General features: G+C 50.1%; 1 protein-coding gene across 1 annotated transcript in view; it reads right to left on the minus strand.

Moving 5' to 3' along the window:
- The window catches only part of PFDN1 (prefoldin subunit 1), a 67,103-nt gene that overhangs the window by 16,999 nt on the left and 24,873 nt on the right, over positions 1-25,231 (minus strand). Inside the window, exon 3 of the mRNA XM_060254095.1 lies at positions 24,858-24,942. Within this exon, the coding sequence (XP_060110078.1) occupies positions 24,858-24,942 (85 nt within the window). The remainder of the gene's footprint in view (positions 1-24,857; positions 24,943-25,231) is intronic.

A 25,231-nucleotide genomic window follows, 5' to 3' on the forward strand; every position in this document is an offset into this window, starting at 1 on the left:
ATGTTCTCCTGAGAACTCTTTCAGAGCCCACACTCAACCTGTACTCTGCCAGCTGCCCTGGCTTCACGTTCCAAGGTTTTGATATTATTTATTTTATTTTTATTTATATCTTCAATTTCTAGCCCTCTCTCCCCACAAGTGGGCTCAGGTGAGAACATAAAACAAACGGACATCACAAGCCATTTAACAACGGAAAATTAAAATATCAATTCAGATACCAATTAAAATTATCAAGATGACAACAAACTACTATCCCACATGAGGCTTCACAGCTGCAAAAGGCAAATCAGATGAAACCACTTCTGCATAATATTAATAGTCCTGGGTTTAGTCCCCACACCCAGGAGAGGAGGTATCCCTCGGAGGAAGTTTCAGGTTGGCAGTCTCCAGTCAGCCAAAGTTAAAGCTGCCTTCCAGGCAAAACTCCAGTCAAGAATTGAGGACCCCAGTTGCCCCACAGACCCTTCTCCAGAAGCACTCTGGGAACACCTAAAAACTACCGTCCTGCAGATCTCTGAAGAAGTCCTCGGGTTCTCCACAAGGAAGAACAAAGACTGGTTTGATGAGAACAATCAAGAGATCCAAGATTTACTGGCGAAAAAGAGATCTGCCTACCAAGCACATCTTGCTCAGCCCTCCTGTCCTGGGAAAAAAGCAACCTTTCGCGCTGCATGTAGCAACCTCCAGCGCAAGCTTCGAGACATTCAGAACGATTGGTGGACCAAGCTTGCAGAGAGAACCCAGCTGTGTGGTGATTTAAAAGGGTTCTACGAAGCCCTGAAGGCAGTATATGTCCATCATATCAGGCTCAGAGTCCCTTGCGTAGTGCAGACGGCCAAGTGCTCCTCACAGACAAGGCATCCATACTGAACCAGTGGTCGGAGTATTTTCAGGTTCTCTTCAGTGCCAACCGCGTAGTTCAAGATTCAGCAATCCACCTCACCCCACTTCAACCAGTGAAAACAGAGTTGGATGAGATCCCCACCCTAGAAGAGACTGTTAAAGCCATCAAGCAACTGAAAAGTGGCAAGGCAGCAGGAGTTGATGGAATTCCACCAGAGATCTGGAAGCATGGGGGCACAGTACTACATAGCTCACTTCACAAAGTACTTGTCACCTGCTGGGAACAAGGCAAATTACCACAGGACTTTCGCGATGCAATCATCATCACCCTATACAAGAACAAAGGGGAAAAGTCAGACTGCTCCAACTACCGGGGGATAACCCTGCTCTCCATCGCAGGCAAAATCCTTGCCAGAATACTCCTGAACAGACTGGTGCCCGCCATTGCAGAAGAACTCCTCCCAGAGAGCCAGTGCAGCTTCAGAGCTAACAGGAGCACCACTGACATGGTTTTTGTTCTCAGGCAGCTCCAAGAGAAATGCAGGGAACAGAACAAGGCTCTGTATGTGACTTTTGTCGACCTTACCAAAGCTTTCGATACCGTTAGCAGGAAAGGCCTGTGGCAAATCTTGGAACGTTTAGGATGTCCCCCAAGGTTCCTCAGCATGATCATCCAGCTACACGAAGACCAGCGAGGCCAAGTCAGACACTGCAACGACCTCTCGGAGCCCTTCCCAATAGGCACAGGTGTAAAGCAAGGCTGCGTTCTCGCGCCAACTCTCTTTACGATCTTCTTTAGCATGATGCTTCAAAGAGCCGCAGTAGATCTAGATGATGATGATGGTGTCTACATCCGCTATCGCACCGATGGCAGCCTGTTCAACCTGAGGTGACTAAAGGCCCACTCCAAGACAATGGAAAAACTCATCCGAGAGCTACTGTTTGCTGATGATGCTGCACTCGTCTCGCACTCGGTATCAGCTCTGCATCATATGACGTCCTGCTTTGCAGAGGCTGCCAAGCTATTCGGCCTAGAAGTTAGTATGAAGAAGACAGAAGTTCTCCACCAGCCTGCACCCCAGGAAGATTATCACCCTCCTTGCATCACTGTGGGTGAATCAGTTTTGAAGACAGTCCAGCAGTTCAGCTACCTGGGGTGCATCATCTCCTCAGATGCCAAGATCGACAAGGAGATTGACAATAGGCTGGCAAAGGCAAACCGTGCATTTGGCCGACTGCACAAAAGAGTGTGAAGCAACAAGCATCTGAAAAAAGGCACAAAGATCAATGTTTACAAAGCGGTTGTGATGACAACCCTCATCTATGGCTCCAAATCGTGGGTTTTATACCGTCATCACCTGCGACTCCTCGAGCGCTTTCATCAGCGCTGCGTTCGCACCATCCTCAACATCCACTGGAGTGACTTTGTGACCAACACTGAAGTCCTCAAGTGGGCGGAGGTTACCAGCATTGAGGCACTGCTGCTGAAGACGCAGCTGCGCTGGGCAGGGCATATTTCCAGGATGGAAAACCACCGCCTTCCCAAGATTGCCCTGTATGGCGAACTCTCCACCGGCCATCGAAATAGAGGGGCACCAAATAAGAGGTACAAGGACTCCTTGAAGAAATCCCTTGGCACCTGTCGCATCAACCATCACCAGTGGTCTGACCTAGCCTCAGATCGCAAAGCATGGAGGCACACCATCCACCAGGCTGTCTCTTCCTTTGAGAACGCACGCATAGCTGGTCTTGAGGACAAAAGGAGATTGAGGAAGAATCGCACTGCTACAGCACCAACCCTAAATCAGACTTTTCCCTGCAGCCACTGTGGCCGGACCTGCCTGTCCCGCATTGGTCTTGTCAGCCACCAGCGAGCCTGCAGCAGACGTGGACTACTGCACCCTTCTTAAATCTTCGTTCGCGAAGCCAAGCCGAGAGAGAGAGAGGGAGGGGGGGGTTAGAGAGTGAGCAGGGAAGCCAGATGGTATGGTGTCCACTGCCTCAACCAAACGCCTGGCAGAACAGCTCTGTTTTACAGGTCCTGCAGAACTGCATCAAGGTCTCCAGTGGGAGCTTGTTCCATCAGGGAAGGGCCAGGACAGAAAATGCCTTGGCCCTGGTTGAGGCTACGTGGACCTCTTTTGGGCCAAGGATAACAAGTAGATGTTGATCAGTGAAGCATAAGTCTCTCCGGGGGGTATATGAGGAGAGATAGTCCCTTAAATATGCTGGTCCCAGGCCGCTCGGGGCTTTAAAGGTCAACACCAATACCTTGAACCGTATCCGGTACTCAACTGGTAGCCAGTGCAGCTGGCAGAGCACCGGCAGCATGCACTGCAGTTAACAGGCGGGCTGCCGCATTCTGCACCAGCTGGAGTTTTCAGGTCAGGGCCAAGGGTAAACCTGTGTAGAGCAAATTACAGAAATCAAGTCTGGAAGTGACCATTGTTTGGGTCACCATGGCAAGATCTTGAACAGAAATGTAAGGGGACTAATTGCCTGACTTGCAGTAGATGGTAAAAGGCAAATCTGGCCACTGTAGTGACCTGGGCCTCCATAGAAAGTGAGCTATCCAAGATCATCCCAAGGCATCTAATCTTTGGGATCAGGGCAAGAGATGCCCCCCTGAGGGCTAGAAACTTAATTCCTGAACCAGTTTCGCCCAGGGCCAGACAAAGGACCTCCATCTCCACTGGATTAAGTTTCAGCCAACTCCTTTGCAGCCAATCAGTCATGGCTTCCACTGCCTAGTGCAGATTTTCTGGGGCAGAGTTCAGGTGGCCATCCATCAACAGATAGAGCTGGGTGTCATCAGCATATTGATGGCAACCCAGCCCAAAACTCTATACCAACTGGGTGAGGAAGCACATATAGATGTTAAATAGCACTGGCGAGAGGGTGGGTGCTGCTGAAAGACCACCTCACCAAGTGCCACCTGTCGCAGGATTTATTTTGTACCCCCAGTAACACAAACCCAAAACAAAAACCCAGAAACCAAAACAACCTGCAGTTAGAAGGCTAATACGTACACACTAATAACAGATAGACTTTATTAGGCTCCAAGTTTCTCCTTTAGACAGAAGGCTTAAAATATATGGATGGAAAAGCAAAACAGTTTAGATAACTTTCAGAAAACATAGAATTCCGTCAAGCATAAAGCATAGTTCTACAATAAAGCAGAGAATATACTGAAAAATATAAGTCCCATTTAAAATCTAAGTCCCAGGTCTCTAATAGAGTTATGCTCTATATTCTAAATTAGAGCATTTAGGCTGTGTTTGAGGCCTCAAACAGGAGATGGCTTGAAATCAGCAAAGGCTGTGAATTTCTTGAGTTGACCAGCGGAGAGACTGTCTCTCACGCAGGCCAGGCCAGAGTCTAAGTCCCAATTAGCTTGGCATGATCAGCACAGAGGCAGCCTCTGGTGCAGATCAGCAGCGTTCTGCCCAAAGTCCAGAGCTTTTAAAGGCTTGGACCCATCTCACCATCTCTATCTTATCAGATAGTATCCGATGTTATGCATTCCAAAAATCTCCAGCTGCATCTTAATGCCAACAATCATACTGCCAAATCAAAACATTTAAGGCTAAGTTTGCCCTCAATTCACTTTTACTTTTAACCTACTTTCTAGCAGGCTTTCACAGATGGCTAGTTACCTTGCTTCCTGCCAGTAGCATATAAGGCTCGTACCAAATAAGGCTACTAGCGTTCTCAGCCAAGCTCCACAGATGGCTGACTTTTCCCCTTTTAAAAGTGGGAAACAGCTTCTCCGCAGGCTCAAGGGCTCTGCCAAAAACCAGCAGTGCCGTTTGGTTGCATAAGCATCTGAATGTAACATTTTAAACCTAGTATCCAACCATGTGCATACACACACCCAATGTTACAAGGCTGTGCTGAACCAATCCAAGTGCTTAATTCCCTCCAGACTGCAGCTCATTACTGCAAAGAGGAAGGGAACATCATGCATAGCTCCCTTCAATGGGCATTCTTTTGCAAAATCAAGCCACAGGGGCAGCAAAAAAAAATCGGGGGGGGGGGGAGTTCTCTTAAACCCTTTCCTCCCTCCCTTCCACTGCCGCTTTTACTTGTGCTTGGAAAAAGTACAGGTGGTACATTTTCCCCACCGGGAGTAAAAACAGCTTGGGATATATTAATTTTCATTCAGAAACTGGCGTAGACTTCTCAGTTTCGGGATTAGAATGGGAGCCACATGGTTGGATTTGGATTTGGATTTATATCCCGCCCTATACTCTGAATCTCAGAGTGGTCACAATCTCCTTTACCTTCCCCCTCCCCACAACATACACTCTGTGGGGTAGGTGGGGCTGAGAGAACTCTTACAGTAGCTGTGCTTTCAAGGCCAACTCCTACGAGAGCTATGGCTGACCCAAGGCCCTTCCAGCAGCTGCAAGTGGAGGAGTGGGGAATCAAACCTGGTTCTCCCAAATAAGAGTCCACACACTTAACCACTACACCAAACTGTCTCTCAGAGCTCCCCCAACAAATGTCAGAGTCAGTACCAGACAATAATCCAAAAACTGACCAACAGAGTAAAAAACAACAAACTAACAAAGACCCAGTTCTTTTGGAAATGTGGATATTGCTCATTAAATCTAAGTGCTGTGTTGCTTTAAGTCACAAGTATCTTATATTAGAACACACGAACTGTTCTATAATATAAATTTGTGCTTTAAATAAAGGCTAAAAATGCTCTTCTGAGTTCATCCCTCCAGGCTAGAGCTGATTTCATCAGGCATTTGAGTGGGAAACCTCAGCAGATCAGTACTTCGGCACGTCAGAGATGCTGGGAGAGCCTGTGGAGAAAGGTTTGGATCTTCAAATGGCCCCTTCTCATCAAAGCATCACACTCAGGACTACTCTGTGAGCTCCAAGCAAGCAGATCTTGCCAAGGAGGTGCAAGTGAGGCTGCTGGAGAGCCAAGCAAGTTTACCTCACCTTGGTTCCAAGCATCAGCCCCTCCCTTTCAAAGCCTCACAACTCAGTGCCAGCAGGAAGGGGCGAGGCCCTCTCCATGGGTCTGCCACTGGGGCTGAACTGTGACTTGGATATACATCCTTGAACCTGCATTGGGGAGGGACGGTGACTCAGTGGTAGAGCATCTGCTTGGTAAGCAGAAGGTCCCAGGTTCAATCCCTGGCATCTCAAACTAAAAAGGGTCCAGGCAAACAGGTGTGAAAAACCTCAGCTTGAGACCCTGGAGAGCCGCTGCCAGTCTGAGTAGACAATACTGATGGACCCAGGAGGGTCTGATTCAGTATAAGGCAGCTTCATATGTTCATTACAGACAGCTTCTGACATTGCCGTGCAGTACATAAAGATGGAAGGGAACAGATCCACTTTTCATTTGTGCCATCACAGGAAGAAGACACCCTGCACAACTAAGTAACTTCACAAAATGCAGGGAGGGGTGCGGCAGAAAAGCTGAGGTTCTGCAATAGTCTTCTGCTTAAAGAGCAACGACTCTGACTGCCCTTGGGCTCCACAGTACCCACCCTTCCTCCCAAGTCCACAAGCCAAGATACATTTTAGACAGGGCAGGGCCCTTGCCACCCACCTCCACCACCACGGCACTGAGCTGGAGGGTCCTCACATATTTCCATGCCAAAGGATGAAATCAGGAAACTCCCATTACCCAGCTGGCATACGGGGAACACTCTGCAGCTGAGTCAACATTATAAACCAAGATTCAAAGGCTGGCAGAATGCAGCTGCCCAAGTACTGGTGCATGGGTATGTCTGGCTTTAGGATTTGTTCTTCCTTCTTTGCACAGAGTACATCTTATTGAAGCATATGTACAAATCTGCCTGTTTCAAAAGTTTTCTCTGCTGGAATGTTACGAAAAAAGATGGAACTACCACCTAAGACAAAACTTGGTTTCTAAACACATTGCCGTTGCAGGAAAGTATAAGAGAGTGCTGTCTTGTCAAACCACTTGCAGCTGCTGGAATGGCCTTGGGTCAGCCGTAGCTCTCACAGGAGTTGTCCTTGAAAGGGCAGCTTCCGTGAGAGCTCTCTCAGCCCCACCCACCTCACAGGGTGTCTGCTGTGGGAGAGGAAGATAAAGGAGATTGTGAGCCGCTCTGAGTCTCTGATTCACATAGAAGGGCAAGGTATAAATCTACGGTCTACACCAGTTTGGTGTAGTGGTTAAGTGCGTGGACTCTTATCTGGGGGAACTGGGTTCGATTCCCCACTCCTCCACTTGCACCTGCTGGAATGGCCTTGGGTGAGCCATAGCTCTTGCAGGAGTTGTTCTTGAAAGGGCAGCTGCTGTGAGAGCTCTCTCAGCCCCACCCACCTCACAGGGTGTCTGTTGTGGGGGGAGAAGATATAGGAGATTGTGAGCCGCTCTGAGTCTCTGATTCAGAGAGAAGGGCGGGGTATAAATCTGCAGTCTTCTTCACTGACTATTTTTAAGTTAAGCAGATACAAACATAGCAAAATAAATGCAAACATTAAGATCCACCAGGAAAAAAAACCAAGTTAAAATCCAAACAGGGACTCTGTACATGCCAGTGCTTTATTGTACGGAAAGAAGAGAACCGGCTTTGGCAACAATTCCAGGCCCATAAAATGATCACTACTACTTTGACGTTCTGCCAGTTTTGTGTTGTTGTTGTTGTTAATTTCTCAATGTGTGATTCAGGCTCCTCAACCACAAAGCATTTTAAAATGTAAGATGCATTACTGTGGCTTTCAGTCCTTGACAGAATATGTGACCTTCTTGATTTTACTCTGAACTGAGCGAGAAGGAGTAAAGCTGCAGTGTAATGGTTTCATTCAGAAGGTGACTTTTATAAGGCATAAAGTCTTCCCTGCGCGGATTACCTTGCTGCCTTCAACACAGAGGTTTGCAGGCGTTCTGTTTTGCCTTCGATCCCAAGTTTTGCAATCTCAGCATGGCTGCATTATTTTGCCATACTCGAAATCTTTGCTGTTAGAGTCAAATGTTACCATATTGTATACTCCACTCATTGATTGCCTGCTGTTGAGAAAGACAGGCTTTAAACAAAATAGCAATAACAAAAACAATAGCAGAAATCTCCCAACAGCCTCACGAGGTAAGAAAAAAACAGGTTTCCTACCTGTAACTGATGATCTTCGAGTGGTCATCTGTGCAGTCACACTTATGGGAGAAGGCGCCGGCGCCGATCACGATCGGTAACTTCAAAGCCGCGGATTTCCGCGCCCCCGTCCTGGTGCGCATGCGCAAGCACTCCCCTCCCTGCGCATGCCCACCAGGACAGGAGCGGACATCCCGCCAGTTCCTTCTGACCGCTGCAGAAGCCCTGTAGACGGACCCGCAGCAGAGGGGAAGGTGGGCGGGTAGTGTGACTGCACAGATGACCACTCGAAGATCATCAGTTACAGGTAGGAAACCTGTTTATCTTCTTCGTGGTCTCTGTGCATCACACTTATGGGAGATTAGCAAGCTAGCAGGCTACCTGGAGGAGGGTTGCACGGTCCGTCAACAGGTCATCGACTGCAAAACTGCACGGCCCACAGACGAACTATGCTTCCACCGGAGGTCCAGCGCATAGTGCCTGATGAACGTATGCGGAGAAGACCAGGTGGCCGCCTTGCAGATGTCTCGTAATGGCACCCCCTTCATAAACGCCGCAGAGGTGGCCATTGCCCTTGTGGAGTGAGCCTTGACCGGTCCCGGCAGAGGCCGCTTCCGTACGAGATAACAGAGTTTGATAGTCTCTGTCAGCCATTTTGACAGTCTCTGCGAGGAGACCTTCTGTCCAAGCGAGGCTGAAGCATAAGAGATGAAGAGCCGAGGGTCCTTACGCGAAGGTTTTACCCTATGTAGGTAGAAAGACAGCGCTCTTTTAACATCTAGAGCGTGAAGCCGACGTTCCGAATCTGTTGAAGGATTCGGGAAGAACACTGGTAGGCAAATGTCCTTATTCAGATGAAAGGTGGATACCACCTTAGGTAGAAAGGTCACGTCAGGGCGTAGCCACACCCCGTCTGGTCGGAACTGAAGGTAGGGATCATCGCAGCGTAGTGCCGCCAGTTCCCCCACCCTCCGGGCTGAAGTGATAGCTACCAGGAATGCCGTCTTCCAAGATAGCAGTTGCACAGAGCACGTGGCCATGGGTTCAAAGGGCTTGCCCGTAAGGGCTTCTAGAACTCCCGGCAAGTCCCAGGATGGGGTCGGCTTCCTGACTGCAGGGTACAGCCGTAGCAGTCCCTTAAGGAAGTTCTTTGTGGTAGGATGAGCGAACACCGAGTGGCCCTCAATGCGCTCGTGATTGGCTGAGATGGCTGCCAGGTATACCCGAATAGAGGACACCGACAGCCCCTTGTCCAGTAAGGTAAGGAGAAAGTCAAGGATCCCCGGAAGGCCTGCCGTTCTGGGGTCACCCCCGGTCTCAGAGACGAAGTGAACGAAACAGGTCCATTTATAGGCGTAAGACTTCCTTGTAGACTCCCGTCTGCAGTTGAGTAGCACATGCTGAACCCTTTCCGACAGTGCAGTCATGGGAGTCTCCACGCCGTCAACTTGAGGTGTGGAACATCGTGGTGGACCACTCGTCCCTGCTCTGAGAGCAGTAGATCTGGCACAGGGGGAAACTGGTGAAAGACTCCTTTGGACAACCGCAGGATGTGGGTGAACCAGTGTTGCCTGGGCCACCATGGAGTGATTAGGACACCGTTCGGGCGCTCCCTGTATATCTTTTGTACCACCCGAACAAGAAGAGGGATCGGGGGAAACATGTAGACATGGCAATTGTCCCAGGGTAGCAATAGTCCGTCCCCCAACGACAGGGGGTCCCTCCCCCCCCGGCAACAGAACTGCCGGCACTTCCTGTTGTCGCGGGTGGTGAAGACATCGATGTCCGGAGTCCCCCATTTCTGGAAGACAGGTTGTAAGAGGGTCCAGTTGAGCTCCCATTCGTGTATGGAAGCGCCTCCTCGGCTGAGAAAATCTGCACACCCGTTCTGATCTCCCGGCAGATGGGCTGCAGCCAGACTCGTGTCCATCCCTCTGCAGATCTCCCAGATCCGCAAGGCTAGAAGGCAAAGTTTCCGAGACACTGTGCCGCCCTGACGGTTTATGTACGCAAGTGCCGTGGTGTTGTCCGTCACAACCGCAACCGTCTGCCCCGCCAGCAGGTGCCGAAAAGAAAGGAGCGCATGATGGATCGCCAGTAGCTCCAGGAAGTTGATGTGGTATTGCAAATGGTCCTTGGGCCATCTGTCGCCCACACATAGTCCGCTTACATGCGCTCCCCACCCCCACAGGGACGCATCCGAGGTCAGAGTGACAGTCGGGCGTGGTTTGTGGAAGGGGGCCCCTTGTAATAAGTTGCCCTTGTGCTGCCACCAGAGCAGAGTCCTGAGCACACCCTCGGGAAGAAATAGTCTGCGATGAGGGGAGTCTCGCACGCAGTTGAAGACCCCCAGGAACCACAGCTGAAGGATCCGCATGTGGAACCTGGCAAAGGTCAGCACCGCTGTAGTGGATGCCATCAGGCCCAGCATCCGCTGCACCTGAAGGGCCGTGACCGATTCGCTCTCCAGGAAAACCTGCACCAAGTCCATGATGTCCTCCGCCCTCTTCTCTGGCAGGAAGGCCTTGCACAACTGCGTGTCCAGGATAGCCCCTATAAAGTGTACCCTCTGGGAGGGCTGGAGACAGGACTTCGCTGCATTCACCTTCAGGCCGAGCTCTTCTAGAAGGGAAAGAGTCATTGTGATATGCCGGAGAAGACTGGCCTCTGATTCGGCCACCAGAAGCCAGTCGTCAATGTACGGATACACCGCTACACCCTGTAGTCTGAGATGAGCCGCTACCACTACCATGATCTTCGTAAAGACCCTGGGGGCTGTCGACAACCCGAATGGGAGGGCCCTGTACTGGTAATGCATAGTCCCGATGGCGAACCTGAGGAATTTCCTGTGGGATGGGTGGATGCTTACATGAAAGTAAGCGTCCTGCAGGTCCAGGGTCGCCATCCAATCCCCGAGATTCAACAACGGAAGTATGCTGGGTAGCGACGTCATGCGAAACTTTTGGTGTGGTATGTACAGGTTGAGGCCCCGCAGGTCCATGATGGGCCAGAGACCACCATCCCTCTTGGGGACTGCAAAATAGCGGGAGTAGAACCCCAGTCTTAATTGGTCCGACGGGACCCGTTCTATGGCCTCTTTCTGAAGGAGGGCAGTTACTTCTTTTTGAAGCGTCGGAGACGGAGTGGTGTAGACGAATGTTGGAACCTTTGGTTCCTGTTGGAATTCTATTTGATAGCCCAGCCGGACTATCGATAAAACCCACTGGTCTGATGTTATTGCTGCCCACGCGTTGTAAAAAGGCCAGAGCCGGGTGCGGTCCAAAAAGGAGCAAGGGCGGGTGCAAGAAGGGAGAACAGAGTCAAAGTCCCTGCTTAGGTTGTCGGTTTCCCTTCTGGCGAGACGATGGGGAAGAGGTTGGGGAGTACTTAGACTTGTTGCCGTACTGTGGTTTGGAGAAGGGAGCTGTGGACTTAGGCCTCCACTGCTGCTCAGTCGACTGCTTGGGGAAAGACTTCTTAGGCCAAGCTCGCGACCAGGAACGTTTGCTTTGCTGCCTAGAGGAAGCTGGTACCCCAAGGTTTCTGGATGTGCGGATGCTTTTATCCATTTCCTGCAGGACTGTATCAGTGTTAGCACTGAACAGCCCCTTCCCGTCAAACGGCAAGTCCTCAATGTATGCTTGGGTATCAGCCTGCAGAGCCGTGGACCTAAGCCAAGAGTGCCTCCTTAGTGTGACAGCTGACGTGAGAGTTTTTGCTGCAATGTCGCCGCCATGCCTGGCGGAATTGAGCTGTTGCTTGGCCACCGTCATGCCCTCTGCCTGAAGCTTCCTGATAGCGGTTTTGGTTTGTTCGGGGAGCCCAGACAGCAGTGTGGAGATTTGGTCCCAAATGGCATATTGGTATCGCCCCATACATGCGGCGTAATTAGCAACCTTCAGGCCTAACGCCCCGGCCGAATAGACCCGTCGGCCCAGACCATCGAGTTTCTTTCCCTCCTTATCTGGGGGGGAAGCATGGGTCTTCCGGGCCTTAGATGAAGATGCCACAACCACGGAGTTTGGTCTCGGATGGTTGAACAGAAAGTCGGCTGTAGACTCCTGTACGCGGTACATGTGGTCAAGCCTGCGCGAAGATATAGGCGTCGACGCAGGCTTGTCCCACGAAGCTTTGGCTGTATGCAGCAGCACCGTCGTCATTGGAAGGGCGACCGCCGATGATGTATCCCTTTGCACGATGTTGAACACAGTGTCCGTGATGACAGGCTGTGGCTGAATCGTAGAGAGGGATAGGGATTGGGCCATTCTTTTTACCAAGTCCCCGTAGGATTTTAAGTCCTCCGAAGGGGAAATGGGTTGATCCTCACCGACCTTGTTGGAGGGAGGGCTGTCTTCCGGGGAAGATGGAGCAGAATCTTCCAGTACCGAGTCTCCCGACGACCTCGGCGATGCCCCGGGAGATTCCGACTGCTCGGACGGGTGCGACGCTCGGTCCCGATGCGGGTCTGGTGGCGTTGTCTCCTTCATAGGAGGTTTGGGTGGTGACTTCTTCTTGGGAGGGCCTTCCACCGGGGGCTTCGATACCGATGCGGATGGGGATCTCATCCGCGGTCGATAGGATGTTCTCGACCGATGAGATGCCTCCGAGCGCCGGTCCCAGTCAGGTTGTCGAGGAGGAAACCATGGGAACATCGTGGGCATCGGGCAGGACCCATATAGGTACTGCCATTGACGCTGGTCCCACGACAGCGGGGGAGTGGTCTTCCGCCCTGGCGAGTCCTGACGTCTCCTAGGGGATGGATCTTCCGGAGATCTGTCTCTCGACACTCTAAAGTCTCTTCGGTGTCGGGGGCTCCAAGACCTGTCCCGATGCGAGCTGTCCGATCGGTCCTTCGGTACCGATTCACGTCTCAGAACCAAGGGTGAGACTCTGCGGGGACTGCGAGACCGATCCCGCTTGACGCCTCCGGCACGGTCTTGGGGGCTGCGCTGCTCCGACTGAACCTCCAGAGGACTCTCCCCCCTCACCGACCGCTGAGCTGGGTCGAGGTCGTGGTCGGAGTCCGACGAGATGGCAATCTGCGTCGACATCGACTGCAGTCTGGGTGGGCTCTGCTGTCGACGCGGCGATGCGAGTAGCTTCAGCGGCGGGACAAGTAATTCCTTCGGGATGGATGGAGACTTCGGGACGGAGCGTGAAGCAGATTCGGCATGCTTCTGCTTGTCCGTCTTCTTCCTCTTCTTCGGCTCCGAGGAAGCCTCTTCTACCTCCTTGGGCCTCTTGGCTGGTGTGGAGGTATCCGACCTCGAAGCCGAGCCCGCTCTTTTCAGGGGGCGATCGGCATCGGAGGGAGTCTTGTCGACATCGACCGTCGACACCGAGGAATTTGGCGCGTTTTCGGATGACGACGCCATTTCGCGAGGGGTCAGCACTCGCTCGATCAAGGCTGCCGCGAGGCGAGCGGCTCGGTTTTTTCTCGTTTGCCTGGAGAATTTTGCGCAATGAGAGCAAGAGTCCGGTCTATGCGCTTCCCCGAGGCAGAGTAGGCACAGAGTGTGGCCGTCCGGAGGGGCGATTTTACTGCCACACTTCCTGCACCTTTTGAAAAATCCCCAGCGCTTTTCCATGCGCGGAAAGCGCGGGGGGTGAGGGGGGGAAGGCTAAGGGGGGGGACAAGGGGAAAAAGGGAAACTGGAAATAGGAAAAATAACAAACGCCTATTCCTCCCCACTCACTGACAGACGAACAAAGAACAGCTAGAAGGAAATCCAAACAGCAAGAAGAAATCCACCGACCGATGCGAAGATCGACTGATCCCAACGGCGGTCAGAAGAGAACTGGCGGGATGTCCGCTCCTGTCCTGGTGGGCATGCGCAGGGAGGGGAGTGCTTGCGCATACGCACCAGGACGGGGGCGCGGAAATCCGCGGCTTTGAAGTTACCGATCGTGATCGGCGCCGGCGCCTTCTCCCATAAGTGTGATGCACAGAGACCACGAAGAAGATCAGCATGAAAAAAACAAATCTAAATTCAGAAGGGCACCCACAAACACAAGCAGCAAAATAGGGTTCTCTAAACAACACAACGGTCATTAGCCAGAAAAGGCAATTTCTTCTTAGCACAAATTCATGTTCTCAGGAAAGACAGAAAGGCATCCTTGGCCCTTTGGGATCACCGCCTCCAATCCAGAAAGAAGGAAGGAGCAGCTTGTTAACAGATTCCTCCGCTGAGGCACTTCCCAACCTGAACTGGAAAGAGCAGGAACCCATCTTGAGAAACTCCTCCAACAAACATACACAAATGCCAACATGGCAGATCTATATGACAGCCAATGGTAGAACAGTTACCAACAACAACTAAAAGGAGGGGAAAGGTCGGTGGAAAGAGAAATAGACCCTCACATGTCATGATCATCCAGAACAATAATCTTGATTCTGAGCATGGCAGCCAGAAAGCCTCCACCTGCCCCCAAAACAGACATTTCCAGTAAAGAACTTGTTTTCCTTCCAGTAGAGGCAGGATGACATTCTAGATCAGGGGTGTTAAACATGCAGTTCGGAGGCCAAATCAGGTCCTTGGAGGGCTCCTATCAGGCCCCAAGCAACTGGCTGTCATTTGCTTCCTTCTCCTTCTCGCTTGCTTCCTTCTGCATCACAGCTTGATTTGCGAGGATTGCTCAATTGCACAGGATCTACAGAGCAAAACCTCTATTTTCTCCATTGGCTGAGAGAGCAAGGGGGGAGGCAGAGCTTGTTTTTCCAGGCTCTCTCAATTGCACAGCAGAGCTACTGAGCCAAGCCTCCTTTCCACTGGCTGAGGCTCTTCTCCCCCGCCAGTCCCCTGGGGAAGGAAGGAAACAGCTGGAGCTTCCTTTGCCCAGTTCCTTGGATCCCATGGGAAAAATACAAAGAAAGCACCTTGAAGATAAGATAAGGTAAGGTAAGGTAAGGTAAGGTAAGGTAAGATAAGATAAGATAAGATAAGATAAGATAAGATAAGATAAGATAAGATAAGATAAGATAAGATAAGATAAGATAAGATAAGATAAGATAAGATAAGATAAGATAAGATAATTTTATTTGTATCCCGCCCTCCCCGCCGGAGCAGGCTCAGGGCGGCTAACAGCATTATATAAAAACAAAGTTACATCCAGCATTCAAAATTCTGACAAGTTTAAAATCAATCAATCAATTAAATTAAATTAATAAAAGTGCTATTGCTATTCATTCTTTTGTGGTGGCGGTTATCCTTAGCAGCTTCTTTCTTCAGCGAAGGCCAGTCGGAAGAGGAAGGTCTTGCAGGCCCTGCGGAATTGTTCAAGGTCCCGCAGGGCCCGCATTTCCTCTGGGAGTTGGTTCCATAGGCTCGGGGCTACAGAGGAGAAGGCCCGGTTGCGGGTGCATTGCAGCTTCACCTCTCTTGGTCCGGGGGTGGTCAGCAAGTTTTTTCCAGTTGACCTCAGTGCTCTCTGGGGTTCATATGGGGAGAGACGGTCCCTAAGGTAGACAGGTCCTCGACCATATAGGGCTTTAAAGGTAATGACCAGCACTTTGTAACGAACCCGGTATATAACTGGCAGCCCTTGCAGCTCGCGCAGCCCAGGCTGTATGTGCTCCCATTTAGGGAGCCCCAGCAACAGTCCGGCCGCTGCGTTCTGCACCAGCTGCAGCTTCCGGGTTCGGTACAGAGGCAGCCCCATGTAGAGGGCATTACAGTAATCCAGCCTCGAGGTGACCGTTGCGTGAAGTACCGTTGCCAGATCTTGGCGCTCTAGGAAGGGAGCCAACTGCCTTGCCCACCTTAGATGGGAAAAGGCTGACTTGGCAGTGGCTGCAATCTGAGCCTCCATAGATAATGAAGGCTCCAGTAAGACTCCCAGACTCCTAATCCGGCGCGCCGCTTTCAACGGCGCCCCGTCGAAGACCGGAAGAGGTATTTCCCCTTCCCGGGCGCCCCGACCCAGGCAAAGGACTTCTGTCTTCGCTGGATTTAATTTCAGCCCGCTCCCCCTCAACCATGTTGCCATATCCTGCAAGGCCCGGTCTAAATTCTCAGGGACGCAGTCAGGCCGGCCGTCCATCAGTAAGTAGAGTTGGGTGTCATCCGCATATTGATGGCACCCAAGTCCGTATCTCCTGGCAATCTGGGCAAGGGGGCGCATATAGATATTAAATAACATTGGTGAGAGAACTGCCCCCTGAGGCACTCCACAATCCAGTGTGCGCCTCCGGGACCGCTCGCCACCAATTGCCACCCTTTGTCCCCGATCCTCGAGGAAGGAGGAGAGCCATTGTAAGGCAGACCCCCTCACCCCTATATCGGCGAGGCGGCGGGTCAGTAGCCGATAGTCGACCGTGTCGAACGCAGCCGACAGATCTAACAACATCAGCACCGCCACGCCGCCCCGGTCCAGGTGCTAATAAGTGCTAATGCTTTAAGCACGTTTTAAGTTTTTTAAGATATATATTTTTAATTGTGTTGGTCTATATCCTTTATAAAGTTTATATCTCTGCAACCAAATCTTAAATAGGTACGCATATGGCCTGGCCCGACATGGCCTGGCCCGGCCCAACCCAACGTAGTTCGGCCCAACAAGGTCTCATTTATGTCAGAGCCGGCCCTCATAACAAATCAGTTCGACACCCCTGTTCTAGATCATTCGGGCCGCAACACAGCAGTAACCTCTAGGCGGACTCCCAAGAAGAGAGGAAGTCTTTCCAGGCCAGAACCCTCTGAACCTTCCTGCCAAAAGCTGTATCTGCAGAAAAAAAGAACAGGGGTCTTGCATTGCGGAGTGCACATGTGCACCGACACACGCATCGACTGGGGAAAGGGAACCTCCTCCTGAAAAGCAGCAGACCTTCCAGTGAGTGGGCCATAAGACCATACAGTGGTGTCTTTCTCAAGGATGATAAGCCAACTCTGAGCAGTTCCACAGCCACCTGGATAAAGGTGACTTCAAAACTAACGAAACCTCATGGAAGTAAAAAAAACAAGGCCTCTGACATCTTAGCCGATAAAGCCCTATATGGCCGAGGACCTGCCTACCTGAGGGACCGTCTCTCCCCATATGAGCCCCAAAGAGCACTGAGGTCGGCAGGGAAGAACATGCTGACTATCCCTGGGCCAAAGGAGGCAAAATTACAAAGTACACGGGCACGGGCCTTCTCTGTTATAGCCCCGTGCCTTTGGAATCAACTCCCGGAGGAGGTACGGGCCCTGCGGAATTTGGACCAATTCCGCAGGGCCTGTAAGACCATCCTTTTCAAGCAGGCTTTTGTAGACGTCGAGAGGATGGCTGTTTAATTCACCAACGATTTACCTAGTGATCCCTGCCAGAACATAAGTGTACAGAATAACATCAGGAAGATCACCGCCGTTTAAACTATGGAATGACCCAGACATTTGGAACTGGTTTTAGGTTGTTGTTTTAAATTAATGTATAATTTAAATGTTGTTTTAATCATCTTATATTGTATATCATGTATTGTATAATTTTATTGAACTGCTGTTAGCCGCCCTGAGCCTGCCTAGGCGGGGAGGGCGGGATATAAATAAAATTTATTATTATATTATTATTATATTAGCTTTCTCCATCTTGTCTAAGAGGCATCGCAGATCTTTCAGTTGAAACCATGAAGTGTGGCCATTTAGATTTAATAGGCAGGAGAAATCCATGACTTTCATGATCTCAGGCTTTGAGCTGGGACCACTAGGCACCATCTGAAAAGAAGCTGCCAGACTCTTGACTCCTGTGGGGCCAGAGCCCAGGGTGGGCATGCCCTCTAGCATACCTTCTTCAGCAAGCCCAAGGATTGGCCTCGGTTAGGGAAAGGGGGGGGGGGTCCAAGCTGCACCCTGACTCTCTCTCTCCAGCCTTATGCTAGTCTTTTGGCTGTGAAGGCGTGGTCTGACCCTTTGTCCTTGATTCTCCCTGGGCCAGCCTAATAAAGGATTGTCTGGGGGTGGACTGATCCTAGATTCCTCTAATGCCCTCTCCTCAGGGACAGGCCCACAGCGAGTGAAGGGAATCTGGGCAAATAGCCTCCCTAGCTGGGCCCTCCTGCTCACCCTCTCCTGAGGATTTAAGAGGCTGCTCTGCCAGCTTGTGCAGACCCCACTGCTGCCAGTCCCTTCCTCTGACCCATTCCAGGGTGCAAGTCTGCCACCTGAGCTCTGCCTTGTCATGGGTGCTGGGGGCCCTTCAGAGGAAGTTGAGTCTGATGAGGAAACTGTGCCCCTGCCACCTGCACCAGCGCCCCTGCCTCCTGCTGGAGAAGATCCCAGCCCCCCTGCCTCGCCCTCTCGGGTGGCTCGTGTGCGTGACCGCCTCCGGCAGGACCTCAGGGATCGGAGGAGGGCAGCACGCTCACAAGCAAGACGCTCCCTGAGCCCTGCATTCTGAGAGGATTCTGGCCCTTCTAAGAGCAAGGATGCTTGAGTGGTAATAGGATCCTGGCTGCCTCCCTGAGCCAGCAATTAGCCCAAACGGGCAACAGCCAGCAGAGGGCTATATAGCTGTGGGCTTTGGGAGGAGGCTTTGTGGAAGCAACTAGTCATCTCCCTGACATTCTAGCATCCACTCCGGCTTGACTTTGGTTCCTGACTCCCTGACTTTGGCTTTGGACTTCTGGACTCCCTGACCTCGGCTTCTGGACCTCAGACCTGCGATACTTCTACAGTGATTCGGATTTGGCGCCTCGGACCCTCCTGCTTACTGGCTACAGACCTCGGACTGCCTCTGGACTTTGCCTGACCCGGCCCCAGCCGTGACATGCCTCCCTTTTGAGGCACACACCAGGCCTGCCAGGCTCTGAGGGCAATGCTGGCCCATATCAAGGCATGGCCTCACCCCTTGCTCCTTTTCTCTGCAGCCGATTCTGAGGATCCTGTCGTGAGGCTGCCCCCTCTGGAGCAGGTGAGTGCAGGGGGAGGGGGCCACCACCCCGGACAAAACACAAGCCAGAAGTGGCACTGTTGTTGCAACGAGCTAGCAATGCTGAGAATGGACAACACAAGCAAGTGCCATTGGTCTAAACGGCTAATGGAAGATGTCAAAAGAAGAGATAAAAAGCGATTTCCTGTGGTTTCAGAGGACATGAATTCTGGTTGAAGACAGGCAAATACTTGGGAGCTTTCCCCTTCCCATATGTAATGACAGAAGTCTGAGAAACCGAGAAACACAAAAGCAGGTTAAAACAAATTGCATTTCTCAACAGGACCGGCAGGTGCTTTCTTTTCCTTTCTTAGGGCAAAACCAAATTCAGCAAGCGGCAGCAATGGAGGAAGCCCTCTGACGGCAGCCTCCTCTTATTTGTTATTTTTAGCCTCCCCGTCTGACAACACCCGGCAACGAAGCAGGCTGAGAATAGTCAAGAGGAGGGATTATCAAGCAGGGCCAGGGAACACACACGACCAGAACCACTTCCTCCAGTAAGGAAGAGTGCGAGTTTTCCACATCCTTTTGCTCTTCACAATGTTTTGAGCGCTCTGAAACACCACATATAAAAATGGAATGTAACTAGAACCATCATGGAAACAGATAACGCTATTTGGAAACAAACCGTTGTCACGCTACTTGTGCATCGGGTTTCCTTAAAAACAAGAGAAGAAAAACATTATTTTTCCCTCCCGGCACCGTTGAACTCACAGGGGAGCTGCAACACGACCTATTGCGATGCCCCTGAAATTGTTTGTTTTCTTTTCTTCTCCCCTCTTCCTCCCTCCCTCTCATACGTACCCCCCCACACACACACACACACAATATATCAAGAGTATATAAAATTGTTTTGCAGGGTCTGCAGTGCCAGCAACCAAAGATGATGATGAGGAACCTATTTTCAGCAAGCTGGTGGCTTTCCTTGGTTCAAGCCCTGGCATCTCCAGCAACAAAGGATGCTATTTAGCCGGATATCAGCCCTACACTACAGTATCCTGGGCTGGACAACGCAAAGGTTCAAGCCCTGGCATCTCCAGCAACAAAGGATGCTATTTAGCCAGATATCAGCCCTACACTACAGTATCCTTGGCTGGACAACCCAAAGGTTCAAGCCCTGGCATCTCCAGCAACAAAGGATGCTATTTAGCCGGATATCAGCCCTACACTACAGTATCCTGGGCTGGACAACGCAAAGGTTCAAGCCCTGGCATCTCCAGCAACAAAGGATGCTATTTAGCCAGATATCAGCCCTACACTACAGTATCCTTGGCTGGACAACCCAAAGGTTCAAGCCCTGGCATCTCCAGCAACAAAGGATGCTATTTAGCCGGATATCAGCCCTACACTACAGTATCCTGGGCTGGACAACCCAAAGGTCTAACTAGTATAAAGAAGACTTATAGCTTTCACTTTCCCAGGCCCTGATCCCAGTCTCACTGCACCTTGGGTGTGTCTATGCCCAACAAGGCCAATGTTTCCTACCCTCCTTGCAGGAAAGTTTCAGAGCGGAACGAACAGCAGCAGAGTGCAAACCTTCCTAGTCTCTTGGGATTGCACAGGGAGTTGCCCGGTGGTCATGAAATGTAGAACTAGAGCAGCACGGTCCAGCCGTCTAGACACAGACTCCTCACTATACCACTGCTGCTACCACCCATGCTAGCAAAAACACATCTGGCTTCTGGGTTTGCATCTCCAAGCAGCAAAAGCAGCCGTCCCTTCATGCAGTCAAAGGCAGCAGACTCAAAAAAGAACCAATGAAAGAAAGCTCTGTCTTCCTTCCCAACGCCCAGTCCCAGGCGCTACTCGAAGCAGCAAGAAGGTACAGGTGTGCCTGGCAACAATCCAGCAGGGCACAAAACCTCTTGGCCGGCTTCTTCCAGTGACCCAGGCTATGGTCTGCTCGGAGAATCCTGCCTGCGCAGCTTGAGGCAAATATGAAGCAATATACAAGAAGAAACATGAATCAACCCAGAACGGTGAGTGAAATAAACATGCTGCACAATGATACAAAAAACAAACACCTGGGGGAAGCTAAGACAAAAGTTTCTTGCAAACATAATGGCACTTTCTCAACTTGGGGCGCAGCTCTCCATCAAAACAAGGCATGGACGGACTATGAGACGTATAAGCCTTGGCGGGACCAGGTTGAGAAGGAGAAGTGCCGCCAGGCATACAAGGAAACTGAGGCACAGGCATCGATAAGCCCTAACCCACAGACCTCTGGGAGATGCAGAAGTTTATGGTGCATGACTGACAAGACAAGACACTTTTGCACTGTGCAACAGAAGCCCAGAGTTCTGGACCAGAAAAAAATAAACTAATAACCCAGATAGGCCAAGAGCTTGATAGCTGGTAATGTAGCAGACCAAAGACAGAGGATTCATCCTGTTCCAAACAGACCTGCATTCTCCTCAACAGATTAGACATGCAGCTTTGAGGCACTGTTAGATCCAGCCCACAGTGGGACATCCAAGGGCTGCCTGTGGCACAAACTTGTTTAGCCCACTTCAGACTACCATGTTGTGTGACTCTGTTCAGTGCAACATGACCCCTGGTTTGATCCCTTAAACTAATACAACACAGGGAAGTTGCCTTTAAAGAGCACTTAGAAACCACAATGGCTTCAGAAACCACAACGGATCCTTGACAGTCAAGGCAGGTTGACTGTCAGAAAAAGGAGGCACATATTTTTACCCATCCTGAGAGATCTGCACGGACTACCAATTTTTTCCTGGGCTGAATGCCCTTAGACAGTGGCTCCTAAGGGCCGCTGACTCCCATTTGAATCTGGCTGATAAGGAAGGTCTCCTTCAAAGTCCTGTTTGGCATCCCCCCACCCTTGGAAGAGAGGGGGTTGGTGGCCACAGAAAGTGCATTTTCTTACAAGGTCTGATCCAACATGGCTCTCTTGTATTCTTATGAAAGGGAGCTCCATCCACTCTGCTCAGGCCAGAACGCTCTCCAGGAGTGCAGGAAGTTGTGCTTCTTCCCACAAACTGAAGTTCAGCAGAAGTTATGACAAGCCAAAGAATCAGATAATTCAAATTAGTTGCTGTTTTAGAAATAAAATGTTGGAAATCAGTTTTTTTCCTAGCTGCAGTTCTGGAGCCTTGAATGCTGAAAAAACATTTTTATTGTTTAAACTGCCTTGAAGGCCTGGAATGGCCCCAAAGACAAGCTGAATACAAAATAAAATTTTAAAATAACTTGGAAGGACAAGTTTGTGACCATTTTTCGCATCCAACAGATACCTCTCGCATTCTGAACACGCTTGGCATCTCTGAAGAACTGCCACTGCGGAAACAGTCTGCTCCAGCAAATTATAAAAACGATTGATGCTCTGACGTGCCAATGACTCCACCGCACCTTCTATGCATTCCCTATTGTACAATTATCAATTGAGCCTCCATTTCCATCCATTTACTCCGTACACACCCCCACATTTGCATGGCAGCTTAACGGAATGGCTGAAGAAATCCCTAGATAGCAAACAGCCTGGTAAAGGGTGGTGTTTTTAAGTAACTGTAAAGCCCGTGCAAGAAGAGAATGGAAACTGTCCAGAGATCTACTTCAATGCCAACTGTCCTAGCAATGAAGGTACCATGATCATCATTGCTCCAAACTGACAGCTGTTATTCTTAAATGCATTTTTGAAAGAGGAACAAATATAGCTGTAACATGTCTGCCATTTTTCCTCTAAGACATCTGACCTACGCTGGCCGCCAAGGCTGTCCTTAGCTGCCGAGTCAAGCAGACTTTGTCTCCATCTGATCAGACCTGACATTCAGCCCCAAATGAAATTAAAAGGCTCGCCTGCTTCATATCGTTAGCGCAGTTGTCCCTGAGCGTATTTATCCACCCCCCTTTCCATTTAAAACAAATCGCTAAAAATAGACATTCAAAGACTAGAAAATTGTTAGAAGATCTCCTTCAGTATGAATCCGTGTATATATAATACACGTATTACAGCAAGAACATATTTGCCATGCCAACGGCTTTGGGAAAGAGATGTTACCCGTTAGGTGGCAGGGCTATTTCAGTAGTTGCATGGAAAAGTGCGGCATATATACCTTTTCCGCATCCCAGTCCACAGTGGCGGACATACCCACCCAGGTCAGTGCTCACTGGCAGGCCACTACAGCTAGAAGACAGTGAAGACAAGCTTGTCCCTTGGCTGCAAGAGGCTGGCAGTGTTCATGTTGTGCACTGCATAAAACGAATATCGCAGATTTTATGCACAAAACATGGATGCAACTTAGAACGATTTGTTACGGTGGTTTGCAAGTGATCAAAACAGAGCACTGAACAAGCAATTCCTACGCTATTTCCCTTGGAAGATTAATAAGTATTCCGCAGTGTCAGTCAGTGTGGGGAGAGTCTTTACAAGACCGCAAAGCTACCAATGTTCTTGAAAGGCCAAAATGAAACAGCACTCAATGTACGCTTGACCTAAAGAGGGGACTGCTGAACTACCTGCTGCTAAAACTCTGGCTGGAAATGGGCATGGAAATGTCTCACCAGCATGAGTAAAGTTTAAGGAGGTAGCAGAGCCACACTCTATCCTCCCGACTAAGTGACTTGGTAACAACTGCCTACCAGCTATATGTAGCTCTGCTCACTGTACCTGATTCCTCATCGGATGAAGTGTGCTTAGAGCACACGAAAGCTCACATTCTGAATAAAACTTTGTTGGCCTTACAGGTACAACTTGACTCCTACTTTGCTCTGCTTCAGACCAACACGGCTGCCCACTTGGATCTATAAGACAATGGGGTGGAGCCAATCTTATTAAGGAAACAAATGCCCTTAAGAAGGGGGTGGGTTTTTTTGCTAATTCCCCTCTCCTACAGCAAATCCCCACTATGTAGTTCCCTAAAAACCCCTAAAACAAACTTTCACAGGGCTAAAAACACTGGAGTGGGAGGGAGGAAGCAGTGACATTTGTCACACCCTGCAGCGTTGGAGGAGAGGGCAGGATATGAGGAGGGAAGAGGGACCTCGAGGTATAGGAACAACCTCCAAAGCAGGGGAACTGATCTCTGTAGTCTGGAGATCAGTTATAATTCCTAATAAATAAAAATTTCCTGGTTTTGTGTTCCAATTCCAGTTAGTAGTTGGGGAAAAGCCTTCATTGGAGGTTATCTAGAGTCACTCAGAAAAGTTTGTTTTCTTTTCTGCTAATACACTTTCAGTGTTAAGCCTCAGACAAGAAACGGTTTCCTTCCCTCTAAGCAAAGAGAGAGCGGCATTTTCACTGTCCTTCACAGAAAGGTTTGCACAGCATACACTTCAAAGTAAGCCTTTTTCTCCACAGCACATGCCCACTGGCCACAAGAACCCTGGATGCTTACTGGATGCACGTTACACCAAGATACACCCCAGTTATCCCATTATACTCTCCTTGGGCACATCCTTCTGCCCAGACTGGCTCCCGTTAGCCAGAGAATTCCAGTCTGCATATACATTCATAAGACCGTATTTGTTAATCAGCGACTGATTAGGGATAGCCAAAGTGGAGTTCCACCTGTTGAAATATGTCAAATCCATTCCTCTTTCCAGTGGCTTTCGCATTATATAATATGGTTGTGTGCTCTTATTATTTTTGAGCTGCACAAGAAATGAGATCTCTATACTGGATGTGAGGGCGATCTTGCTGTGACGTCTGTCACCCTATTGATTGCCAGGGGTTGATTCGGGTAATCCAGGTGGCTAGGTAGGTGTCCCCTACCACCCTCACTGTTCCACGTAAGTCCCTCCCAAAGTTGTGCGCTCAGTGGAAAAGGACGACCATCCCAGATAAAAGGAGTGTACCGTTCTTCACTCAAAGGTATACGATAGCTGCGCTCCCCTGCTAGAATTTCCAGACAAACTCAAGGTCCATTTGTATACTGGACCAAAGCCCTGCCCCTCCCCACAATTTCAGTAATAAAAAAGGGCTTTAATTTCAGAACCACTCCGTTCTAATCAAATGGAGGATAAAAATGCCCCCCAACGAAATAAGTGGTCTCTTACCAAGATGTTTACGCTTACCTCCAATTCCTTTATTTTCTCTTCTGCAACTTTTTGTTTTTCTAAAAGCTGATTGTGAATCACCCCTTTGGACTGAAGAATAAACCTACAAAGCGTAAGAGAAGAAGGTTAAAATATCCTCATTGATTAAGCGACCAAGCAGTAGTTTCTGCAAAGACGCAAACAGCATCTACAAAGAGAACACTGGATATACAGGGACATGGTCACCACAGGCAGGGGTCCTCAAACTACGGCCCGCGGGCCAGATGCGGCCCGCTGAGGACGTTTATGTGGCCCACCGGGTTATGGCAAAATCAGACCGGAAGTGACATTTGACCTAAACTCGCGTTAGCAATGCACACTTCCGGCACTGGGCTGAGGCGGCAGAGACAGAG

The sequence above is a fragment of the Heteronotia binoei genome, chromosome 14 (assembly GCF_032191835.1).
Source record: "Heteronotia binoei isolate CCM8104 ecotype False Entrance Well chromosome 14, APGP_CSIRO_Hbin_v1, whole genome shotgun sequence".
In the NCBI taxonomy this organism is placed as follows: domain Eukaryota; kingdom Metazoa; phylum Chordata; class Lepidosauria; order Squamata; family Gekkonidae; genus Heteronotia; species Heteronotia binoei.